The sequence below is a fragment of the Schistosoma mansoni genome, chromosome 3 (assembly GCF_000237925.1).
Source record: "Schistosoma mansoni strain Puerto Rico chromosome 3, complete genome".
Classification (NCBI taxonomy): Eukaryota; Metazoa; Platyhelminthes; class Trematoda; order Strigeidida; family Schistosomatidae; genus Schistosoma; species Schistosoma mansoni.
Window position 1 is genome coordinate 23,968,948 of NC_031497.1, and position 12,818 is coordinate 23,981,765.

At 36.9% G+C, this 12,818-nt stretch overlaps 1 protein-coding gene across 1 annotated transcript in view; it reads right to left on the reverse strand.

Annotated features, from left to right (window-relative positions):
- Smp_132540 (axon guidance protein) overlaps positions 1-12,818 on the reverse strand; it is a gene marked incomplete at both ends in the record, with an annotated part of 88,155 nt that overhangs the window by 49,874 nt on the left and 25,463 nt on the right. Inside the window, 2 exons of the mRNA XM_018799728.1 lie at positions 9,797-9,871; positions 11,688-11,916. Coding sequence (XP_018651488.1) covers positions 9,797-9,871; positions 11,688-11,916 — 304 coding nt within the window. The remainder of the gene's footprint in view (positions 1-9,796; positions 9,872-11,687; positions 11,917-12,818) is intronic.

Genomic DNA, 12,818 nt, shown 5'->3' on the forward strand with positions numbered 1-12,818 from the left:
TGAAAACATAGAAGTCAATAATGGAAACTAAGTTATCTTGTGGATTCAAAGAGTTTTAATAATCTGAATTATTAAGTGGCTGTCAATAGACTCGTCGTTTTTATACACGTTAACTAATCATAAAAATAGTTCAGTCTGTATTGTTGGGTAGTCATAAATTGGTTAAAACAAAAATACAATGGGGTTAGGGTTCTTAATGGCTCTTCAGTTAGTACAACTTAGTGATGAGAATATTCTTCACATTATACATAATATCCACAAAAAGCATATTTTGAAAATAATCTTCAATTGCATAGCCATAAATCTTTACTGCGACAATAAAATTAGCTTCATTATACTGAAGTAATTATGTCGAAGGAACTCGGCTTTCAGTGGATAGGATACAGATTGAGGAAATCACCCAACTGCGTCACGAAACAAGCCCTCATATGGAATCCTTAAGGCCAAAGGAGAAGAGGAAGACCAAAGGACACATTACGTTAAGAATTGGAGACAAAAAATAAGAAGAATGAACAAAAGTTGAATAGAATTAGAAAGAAAGGCTCAGGATAGAGTGGGTAGAAGAATGCTGGTCGACGGCCTATACTCCATTGGGAGTAACAAGCGTAAGTAAGTAAGTAATTAATAGTGTCGAAGAAATAAACTTCAGTAAGTGAGAAAATGAATTTCTTATTCGTTTACTTAAAGCATGATTAGGTATAATTAATTTGAAATTTTACTGAGTATTCGTATAATGTAAATAAATCGGTACTTCATAAAAAGACAGTTCCGTGTTCACCATTACCAAATGAGCCAGATCAAGAGTTTTACCTCCATACATTTTCATCCTTAGAAACTATTTAAAAATTAGCGAATTATTCTTCAACTAAAGAAATAAACTATATTAGTCGATGAGTAAGCAATCATTAGTTTATAATTTTAGGCTGTTTTTGATGGAGTTTTGTTCTCTAGCACAGAGAACAAAACTCCATCCAAATCATCCATCCACCTGAGCTATAAATCTTCTCTATCATCTTAGAATTAGGCTGTTACAATAGAGGATTATATTCATTATCAATATATGTGATTAAATGTTACTTTTGAGGGAATGTAAAGGTTTTTCGACAAGAAAATAGAAGAAATTACTCATCATCTAATGAATTAATACTCTAGAGAGGATTAGATTATTATTTATCATTTTCATTTATACAATTCATTATAATCTAACAGTTTAGATTTATTCTTAAATTATTATCCAAATCAGTAAATTACTCTTTAAAATATAATATTTATTAAAATGTTGAGTATATTTATGATGAAAAGATGAATAGTGGATAACAGTGGAATCCAAAGAGCGCGTTTTGTCATATTTGGGACTCATCAGCTAAATGTAACTGCATCTCAGAGTTGATGTTAAATTTAGAACTCAAATCCAGTACCATTCGCTGCAAACGCCATCGCGTTGTCAACTAAGCTACTGAGTCCTGATAGACACTTGCTTGTGCAGTGGGGTGAAGTTATATTTACTTATTATTATTTACTTGTATCTTCCCATTGTTATTTAGGACTAGTACTGGGTTTTGATCCCAGAGTGAATATCAACTCTCAGATTCAGGCACATCCAGTTGATGAGTCCCAAATAAGACGAAACACGCGTCAAATTGGATTCCACCGCTAGCTACTATCCATCTTAGATTATAAAACTTGTACCTTCAGGAAATATCAAGGCATTCTACACGGAATGCATATATGCCAACAGGAGACTGATTAATTGCAGCCCTAAGCATCAGTGGGAAGATACAAGTAAACAACAACAAGTGAATATATTTATGATGATTGTATATCATTACTCTTTACTATCTCTTACAGAAAGACTTGAAAAGATATATAGGTGAAAATATGATTTAGCGATGAGCTAATCAAAATCCAAAATGTGAAACTCAAATATCACATATAAACTGTAGGAGAAATACAATTATATACTTCTTAAAAACGTTTAATATGACAGCGAAAGGTTACTTAAAGCGACCATTAGGTGAAAAATGATAGTTTTAAACATCCTAAATGCCTAGTTGTCTTTTTAGATTGTATATAACAGGTAAATCCACATTAGACTTAAATCATAACCTTAAATCCTCAATCCTGGAACAAACCTTAACCTAGAGGCTCTAAGCTTTATGGGTAAATTAATCCAAATAGCTTCTATATTTGCGAGTACAATTTATTTATCCATATGGCTACAGAGCAGTTTTACACTGTAGCTTATGCCAGTTTGGATTGAAAACCTCAACACTGAACGTCTAATCCTAACCCTTAATACTTAACCTTAACTAAAAACAATTTAGAGATTCTTAAAGATCTGTTTGGGCATTTGTAAGGATTCCAAATCATAGAACCTCTATGTATATTAGATTTACGGGTAGAGTAACCTGTAGAAGACATTAATAGACCTAATAATTATATAAAATCTACTTACACTTTGGATTATTATTATTTTCTGTTCCATAAATACGTGTTTTCTAGGTGGTAGAAACTAAATGGGAATTTGTCTCGGCTGTTTTGTACTCTCTCTTATACCATACTTTTACAAAGGTTTAGTTGTATGGTTATTGTAATTGTAATAAAAATGGGAAAAGAACCTTTTATGCCCAATGAAATCAGAGGAAAGTCTTTAAACTAGGTCTTATTTACATCATTGAGGACCAGTGTGGAATGGAACCAAATGAAAGCTCTTAATTTTCAAAGGATTCAGATATAATTTATCTAATATTTAATGGTTTGTATCAAGTTTTTCCAGCTACAGATGACTCAGTTTATGGTAAAATTATTAATCAAAGCAGAACACTTCAATTACTGTTAATTACAGTTAAACATGAGAGAGATTCCATCCAGTGGAGGAAAAAATCAGGAAGAAGAGCTGGAAGTGGATAGGACACACACTGAAAAAAGCACCCAACTGCGTTACAAGACAAGCTCTCACAGGGGATACTCAAGGCCAAAGGAAAAAAAGGAAGACTAAAGAACACATTACGCCAAGAAATAGAGATAGGCATGAGAAGAATGAACAAAAGTTGGATAGAATTAGAAAGGGAAGGCTCAGGACAGTGGGCTGTAGTATGCTGGTCGGCGGCCTATGCTCCATTGGGAGTACCAGGCGTAGGTAAGTAGGGGAACATACCAAGAGAATCTCCGATACAATGTAACGAAAACTAGAAATCTAAGTTCATTGAATGTGAAGTAATACTTACTTACTTACTTACGCCTATTACCCCTCGTCGAGGAGCATAGGCCGCTCACCAGCATTCTCCATCCAACCATGTCCTGAGCCTTCCTTTCCAGTTCTTTCCAGTTGCTATTCATCCTTTTCATATCTGCTTCTATTTCCCGGCGTAGTGTGTTCTTTAGCCTTCCTCTTTTCCGCTTCCCTTCACCATTCCAAGCTAGGGATTGAGTCGTGATGCACATTGGTGATTTCCTTAATGTATGTCCGATCCACTTCCAACGTCTTTTCCTAATTTCCTATTCAGCTGGAAGCTGGTTTGTCCTCTCCCATAAAACGCTGTTGCTGATAGTATCCGGCCAATGGATGTTGAGTATTTTGCGTAGACAACTATTTATAAATACTTGTACCTTCCTGATGATGGTCGTAGTAGTTCTCCACGTTTCAGCTCCATACAGTAGGACTGTCTTGACGTTCGTATTAAAGATTCTGACTTTGAAATTGGTTGAGAGTTGTTTTGAGTTCCATATGCTCTTCAATTGTAAAAATGCTGCCCTTGCTTTGCCAATCCTCGCCTTTACGTCTGCATCCGATCCTCCTTGTTTATCAACGATGCTCCCCAGGTACTTGAATGTTTCCCCCTCTTCCAGAGTTTTGCCATCAAGTGTGATTGGGTTGGTGTTCTCTGTGTTGCATTTGAGAATCTTGCTTTTTCCTTTTTGTATGTTGAGGCCTATTGATGCAGAGGCTGCTGCTACATTTGCTGTCTTCATCTGTATTTGTTCGTGTGTATGAGATAGGAGGGCTAGGTCATCTGCGAAGTCCAAATCATCTAATTGATTCTGAGCTGTCTATTGTATTCCGTATTTACCGTCAGATGTCGAATTCTTCATAATCCAGTCAATCACTAGAAGGAAGAGGAATGGGGAGAGTAGACAGCCTTGTCTGACTCCGGTCCTTACTGGAAATGCATCTGTCAACTGCCCTCCATGCACCACTTTGCACTGTAGTCCATCGTATGAGTTTTGGATAATGTTGACAATCTTCTCAGGTACTCCATAGTGTCGAAGAAGTTTCCATAATGTTCTCTTGTCCACGCTGTCAAACGCCTTCTCATAGTCAATGAAGTTGGCGTATAGTGATAAGTTCCACTCAACTGATTGTCCAACGATGATCCGTAGTGTCGCAATCTGGTCTGTGCACGACCTATCCTTACGGAATCCAGCCTGTTGGTCCCTAAATTCGGCGTCTACTGCGTCTTTCATCCGATTCAGCAGCACTCTGTTGAAAACTTTTCCTAGTACTGATAACAAACTGATACCTCTGTAGTTTTCACATTTGCTCAGATCTCCTTTCTTTGGTATCTTGATGAGATATCCTTCTTTCCAGTCCATTGGCACTTATTCCTCTTCCCAAATCTTCTTGAATAGAAGGTGAAGCATATTTGCAATTATTTCAATGTCTGACTTCAGTGCTTCTGCTGGTATATTGTCAGGTCCTGCCGCCTTCCCATTTTTGATTTGTCTGATGGCCATCTTGACTTCTTCGATCGTTGGTGGAGTGACATCTATAGGAAGGTCAGTGTGTGCTGCTTCGATGTTCGGTGGATTCAATGGGGCTGGTCTATTCAGCAGTTCCTCGAAGTATTCTGCCCATCTTTCCCCTGTTCTTGAATCTCAGTGATTGTCTTTCCTTCTTTGTCCTTGACTGGTCTCTCTGGTTTGCTATATCTTCCTGCCAATTTCTTCGTTGTATCATGTAGTTGTCTCATATTTCCTTCTCTTGCAGCTTTTATCGCCGTCGTTGCTAGTTCTCCCATGTATTTCTGCTTGTCGGCTTTAATGCTTTTCTTCACTTCCCTGTTTGCTTCTGCGTAGTCTGCTTGTGCTTTGACTTTCTCTGCTCGTGTTCGGCTGTTGTTAATTGCTAGTTTCTTGTTCTTCCTTTCTTGAATTTTGTCCAGGGTTCCCATAGAGATCCATTCCTTGTGATGATGCTTCTTAGGACCAAGAACCTCCTGACACGTTGAAGTTAGTGCTTCGTTTATCCCTTTCCAGTTGTCCTCCAAAGTAGTTTCTTGTTCATTCAGTAGATCCTGTAGAGCTTGGAACCTGTTGTTGAGAGTTATCTTGAATTCATGGAGCTTGTCAGTATCTCGAAGGAAGGCTGTATTGAACTTTTGTAGTGCTGTTTGTCCAGTTGTCCAGTGTTTCTTCAGCTTCAGTCTCATCTTGGCCACAACCAGCTAGTGGTGATCTGAAGCTATGTCAGCTCCTCTCCGGGTTCTCACATCTTCCATTGATCTTCGGAAATTTTTGTTGATACAGATGTGATCTATCTGGTTCTCTGTGGTGTGGTCCTGTGAGATCCATGTAGCTTTGTGTATGCGCTTGTGTGGGAATATTGTGCCGCCTATAACCAATTTGTTGAATGCACATAGGTTTGCAAGTCTCTCCCCATTTTCATTTCTCTCTCCTAATCCATGTCGTCCAATTACATCTTCATATCCTGTGTTGTCCACTCCAACTTTAGCATTTAGATCTCCCATCAGGATGGTGAGGTCCTTTCGTGAGCACTTCTCTATAATTGGTTGCAGCCTTTCATAGAACTGATCTTTATCATCGTCGTTGCTATCATTGGTGGGTGCATAACATTGGATAACGTTCATTGTGATCCCTTGCTTCTTTGTTCTGAATGATGCTTTGATTATCCTGGATCCATGAGATTCCCATCCCACAAGTGCATTTCGTGCTTCTTTGGACAGAATTAGAGCAACTCCCTGAGTGTGTGGAGCATTTTCCCCTTCGTGACCGGAGTACAACAGCATCTCTCCTGTACCTAGCCTTTGTTGTCCAGTTTGTGTCCAATGGGTTTCGCTGATTCCGAGTACTGCCAAGTTGTATCTCCTCATTTCCATTGCTATTTGGCTGGTTTTTCCTGTCTCCCACATTGTCCGGACGTTCCATGTACCTATAAAGAGTGTTGCTTTGGTTGTTAGAAGGTGCATCGGTCTCGTGACTTCCGAAGAATTTCGGCTTTCATCATGAGACGTCATAATTATTCCTTGAACTCGGAGGGCAGAGTTTAAGTGGTTTGAATTATTTTTTCTGGTTAGCGTTTTTTAGCGAGTTAGCTTTTCTACGGGATAGGGTCGCTAACCCCATGCCCAACCCTCCTCCTTTACCCGGGCTTGGGACCAGCAGTAACTCTAGAAGAGCTACAGGCGGAGTTGTGAAGTAATAGCCTGGATAAAATTGTAAAACTTTCTCTAGTTTCCCGTTACAAATTTACTTTCTCAACATCTTATCTGGTTAACAAAATATCTGGATATTTTGTGAACTGTTAAGACAATACTGTCAATTTTATTAAAGTAATCATATCTCGAAGCAACATTATTATTATTTTCTTATTGAAACACATAAATATTGGTACAAAGAGGCACCAGATATATATGCGCCACACAAATCTCATTTGATTTGTATGAGGGCTGTGATACTGCCCATGTGTCCAGACCGAGGCAGGTGGTTTTCATAGGAGGCCACACCCGGAGCCTTCGATCTGAAGATCTGATCCACAAAGCAGTGGAGCATCGTGAGGAGATGCCGTCCCATGGTAGCTGGTGATCAACGATTGATTCATACGCCATTTGTTCCCTCAGGATACTGGAGCCCATGTGCACCATTGGTTTGGAATCAGGGTTTTACAACTCCCTAGGTGAACCTTCTCTGTCCACCAACCCGGTTAAAGCGCCGGACATTCGCTTTTCGTCCTCTCAATTTCGTAAACAACAGTAATGCCACTGTGAGAAGGCAGTAAGTAGGACTTCCTTGTTAGAGGCTATATACGCGTGGCCATATGAGAGTATTTCGAGAGGGAGAGCGGACTCTCTCCACTCTCGACCATACCAGGGCATTCGGGTGCCGAAGGAACATTAGAATTTTCATTAATCTCCGTGATCTTCATCATAATAATTCTCTTTGAAAAATCAATTTTCCTGGGCACTTTGTATAGGAAACAATATGAAGTCTAGTCAATTCGTTAGAAAACAGAGTGAATGTACATTAGGATATGTTTAAGTATTGTGTATCTGTAATTTTTTACGTATTTCCTATTTAATGTCTTACATCAACTCGGTGCCCGAATACTGTGGAACTTACTTACTTACGCCTGTCACTCCCAATGGAGCATAGGCCACCGATTAGCATTCTCCAACCCACTCTGTCCTCCACCTTCCTTTCTAGTTCTATCCAATCGCTGTTCATTCTTCTCATGTCTGTCTCCATTTCTCGGCGTGATGTGTTCTTTGGTCTTCCTCTTCTCCTTTGGCCTACAGGATTCCATGTGAGGGCTTGTCTTGTGACTCAGTTGGGTGACTTCCTCAATGTGTGTCCTATCCACTTCCAGCACTTCTTCCTGATTTCTTCCTCCGCTGGATGGAATCTGGTTTGTTCTATCCCACAATAGGTTGTTGCTAATAGTGTCTGGCCAACGGATCCGAAGAAAATACTGTGAAACCATCGGCTCTAATTTAGATGAAAGTTCTTATATATTTTCCATTCCTTTTATTATACTATATTATTATTATATCTGTCTATATTGATATTGATAGAAATTGATTTTTAGAAGCTTTTCAAACTATACTGTAACATAGAGACTAAAAAGTTTAATTATTTTTAATGGATTCTTTTTCCCTCCTCCCTTTGGTTGATGAACAATAAAGATTGAACTAAAGGTTATGATTTGAAAACCGATGTCATTATTTTTTTTTCTATATATATGACCTTATCTTTATTTCAGATTTCCTCTTGATGAGTGGTTTTTATTTTCTTCTTCTTCTTCCTTGGAATAGGGTAATATTCAACTAGTTTATGATACATGAATAATTTTTTTTATGGTAACAAACATAAAAAGGTTACTGGAAAAAGTCTACATTTAGAATATGAATAGAAAAAAAAATCCTGTCTGTTCTTGCTCAAAGGAAAGAAAGTAACCTGAAATATTGACCCTTGAATTGGGAATTTTGCCAATTGAAGATGTTTTAATTAAAATAATTTAAATCAAACTAACAATTAACTGATTCTATCCATCAAAATGAAATAGGATTTTTTTCAAAAATTTATTTGATAAATTTTCTTTTATTCAAATATTTCTGTAAATCATCCATTTACTAAGCAAAGAAGGATAAGGGCTGGCATTGGAATCCAGTTTGACGCGCATTTCGTCCTATTTGGGACTCGTCAGATGGATGTACCGGCATCTCAGAGTTGATGTTCAATGTGGGACTCGAACCCAGTACCGTTCGCTCTAAACGACATCGCGTTCACCACTCAGCTACTGAGTCCTGATAGCCACTTGGTTGTGCAATGGGGTGAAGTTTAAATTCACTTAGTAATGTTTGTTTGTATCTTCCCATTGATGTTTAGGACTGCAACTGGTCAGTCTCTTACTACTAGTTAAAATATTTAACTGATAAAATGCAGATCTTAAATAGAGATTGTTTTTTTAAATATTTTATCCCTTGATTCACTATACAAGTGGATCCATTGTCATTCTAGGCTTAGTTCATCAAGTTGTATTGCTATAGATTGCTATAGTTTTATATCTCAGTCTAATTCTAGGAAATATCGATAGGATAACTGACACATCATGGTAACGCATATGAATCAGTTTTTTTCTCTGTGTCTTAATTAGTTGACTACGGTTTGAAGCTATGTGACCGTTTAACTGATGTAATCTATGTCAATCAACATGCAACAATTTCCATACAGGTTATACAGACAACAAGTAACAGAATTTAACGTTAGTGTTGGTATTAAAATTGGGATATGTGGTGATTTTACTTATCAAAGTTTTGAATACAAAGACTATACAACTATATGATTGATAGTAACGAAATCTAAGAACTGCTTAATGGTGGAATTGACTAAGATAATATTAACGAGTAACGAAACAAAACAGCTTACAATAAGGAAGGGTATCAACTAAATGAAATGGATTTCTCCCATTTTCAAGATATGAAGAAAAGCGACAAACACAAAGGTCATAATAATGCAATCTTTCCTAGGCTCTTATAGACATATATTCCATATAAGTATATATACGAATGTACAGCTTAAGTAAATGATTTCGTCGAAAAAAACTGTATAATTTTATAGTTGAAATCATGAGTCCATCGAAGCTAGACCACCATGAAGGTTAAGTGCTCGCGTGAGAAACTGATAGGTCCTGGTTTCGAACCTCGAGAGGCAAAATCGTCGAAGCGCACTGCTGAGGAGTCCCACAGCAGGACGAAACGGTCGTCCAGTTCTTCCAGGTTTTCCATGGTGGTCTAGCTTCAATTAGCTCATGATTTCAACTATAAAATAACTAAAATCTCCAACAAAACTCCTTCTTTAAAATTTTAGCTTAAAAAAACGTCAGACATACTTTCAGAATAAGATCATGATGACAGAATTCATAGTCGTTTTCATTAAGCATATAAATAATCAGAATGTTATAAGAAAAAACACCACTCAATGTTTGATTCATCGAATGATATCAATATTGAATAGATAAGAATAATTTGCATATAATTCCATTCATCTTAAATTGACTTACAGTGTTTCAAGGCTTTTCAACTTTGATAATCCAGATTCAATGGTTATAGACTTAATTAAATTATTTCTTAGGATTCTGAAAATGAATAAAAGAATAAAAAGAAATTGATAGATAAGATAATTCTGATTAAAATTTAATCTAAACCAGCTATTCATTACATTGAAATGATGAATATAAGTAGAATATTTTTCAATAGTTGAGATCATGCGTCAATTGAAGCTAGATCACCATGGAGACTGATAGGTCCTGGGTTCGAATCTCGTGAGGCGGGATCGTGGATGCGCACTGTTGAGGAGTCCCACAATAGGATGAAAAGGCCGTTCACTTCTTTTCAGGTTTCCCATGGTGGTTTAGCTTTGATTGACTCATGATCTCAACTATTGAAATTACTATAATATCTACAAAAACCCCTTTTGATATAATATTTTTCTTAGTTGAAAGGTACTTCTTCATTTAGAATCTTTATTTAAAATCCTTGGTAATATATCATGCATATATTGTGTTGGCAAGTATAATCGAGGACTTAAGTCAATCAAATATTTCCTTGAAGACGATCTGAAATAATTTTATTGATTCGGTATCATGGAATAACTATGAAAAAAAATCATTTTCAAAAGGATTGAATATGTTGGGATAAGATGGTGATTGGAAGTAGTCAACAGGAAACCTTGGACCTAGGTTTCGTGCTATTTGGTAACCATCAGCAAGTTGAACCTGTAATCTTCAGGGAACTAATGCTCCCTGATAGATTCCATCCCATGTCACCCAGCTTCACAGTCAGAGATGTTACTACTGAGCTACCTGGGCTGCAACTAAACTCCTATAGGAATGAGATGTGTTTACAATTGATTGGTCATTGGGTGATGATCAATGTCAAGTATACCAGGTCCTTTTTAGTGCAGATCGAATCCTAACGAACAATTTGCAATGTCGAGTCACCTAGATTGGTGGCCACATTGCAACTTGTATTTATGAACTTCTATTTTGTTTCTGAAACTATTCTAGCTTATTTGTATATGAATGAATTTAACAGAAACGTCTATTTATGTTTTGAATTTGATTTCTGAATCAATGAATCTTTAGAATTTGAGATGGTGCAGAAGATTTGTAGCTCAGGTGGATAATTTTGATGGAGTTTTGTTCTCTGAGCTGGATGGTTTAACCGTGGAGCTTTCATCGTCCTTCTGAACGATATCATCAGTACAAACTTCGGGTAGAAATGAAGTGTTCGAATTTCTCCACATGTGGTTCACAGCTTGTCCTGTACACCTCAATGTCGATTACTTCTTATTGACCTTAAATCTGTCATTGTTTATTTCTTTGTTTTAGTTGCATCTCCCAATGGGAGAGAACAAAAAACAGAACTCCATCAAAATCTTCAGAACTTCGTAAGGGTAAAGACTATCCAATTGCCTAATCAAGTGAATATTTTAGGATACTTTTACAAGATAAAAGTATATATTACTTTCAGATGGTATAGCGAACAGAATACCAGTTGGGGACAACCGAATGTATTTAAGCAAAAATTACAGGCTATATCACTAAATTCTGATAACCATACAACAAATAGTTAATTTGCAAAATAACAATCAATTGTCTCAATCTTCACTGTTCCTTCTGTAAATATTAATCCATCTTCTATAATTTCATTGTTCATGCATTTTCCTACCAATTGAACTTCATTTCAGTTCTTTCCTTATCGGTCTTCTGCCAAAATACATTCTATGCCTGACCATCTCCATATACTACTTATATGAATATAAGTAGACCACACTACAATGGTATCACTTTGTTGGCTATTGGCCATTGCAAAAATTGCTAGCTACAATACTAATTATCAATAAATAAAAACAACTACAAGTTCATGCTTTAATTCAGACATTAAACTTACAGTTCTTTTGTATTAATTGGTAAATTATCAGGAATTTCAGTTAATTCCAAGCTCGAACAATCAACGCTTAATCCACCAAGAATTGATCCAAATTCATCTTGTCTAAAAATAGCTTCCGAATTTGCATGCATTCTAGGCTTGATAATAATATCTTTACATCGACAACCATCTGGACATTGATAATCATGAAATTCACAACTATGATTTTCTTCTTTATAGTTTATATTACCTAAATTGTTTATAAAGTAATCAAAATGTTACGTTCTTTTAACTCTATTTAACAATAATTAATTTTTTATTGTATAAAACTACAAGTAAAATCTTTCTTCTGGTGATTGACTGGATTATGAAGAATTCGACATCTGACGGTAAATACGGAATACAATCGATATCTCAGAATCATTTAGACGATTTGGACTTCACAGATGACCTAGCCCTCCTATCTCACACGAACAAACAAATACAGACGAAGACAACAAATGTAGCAACAGCCTCTGCATCAATAGGCCTCAACATACAAAAAGGAAAAAGCAAGATTCTCAAATACAACACAGAGAGCACCAACCCAATCACACTTGATGGAGAAACACTGGAAGAGGTGAAAGCATTCTCGTACATTGGAAGGATCGTTGATAAACAAGGAGGATCGGATGCAGATGTGAAAGCAAGGATTGGCAGAGCAAGGAAGGCTTTTTTTTAATTAAAAAACATATGAAACTCAAACACAACTGTCAATTAACTTCAAAGTGAGAATCTTCAATACGAACGTCAAAACAGTCCTACTGTTGAAACATGGGGAACTACTACATCCATCATCAGGAAGGTACAAGTATTCATAAACAGTTGTTTACGCAAAATACTCAACATTCACTGGCCGGATACTATCAGCAATAGCCCACTGTGGGAGAGGAAAAACCAGCTTCAAGCTGAATAGGAAATTAGGAAAAGACGTTGGGAGTGGATCGAACATACATTAAGGAAACCAACTGCATCACGAAGAAAGCCCTAACTTGGAATCCGGAAGGGAAGCGGAAAAGAGGAAAGCCAAAGAACACATTACGACGGGAGATTGAAACAGTTATGAAAAGGATGAATAACAAGTGAAAAGAATTGGAAAGGATTGCCCAGGAC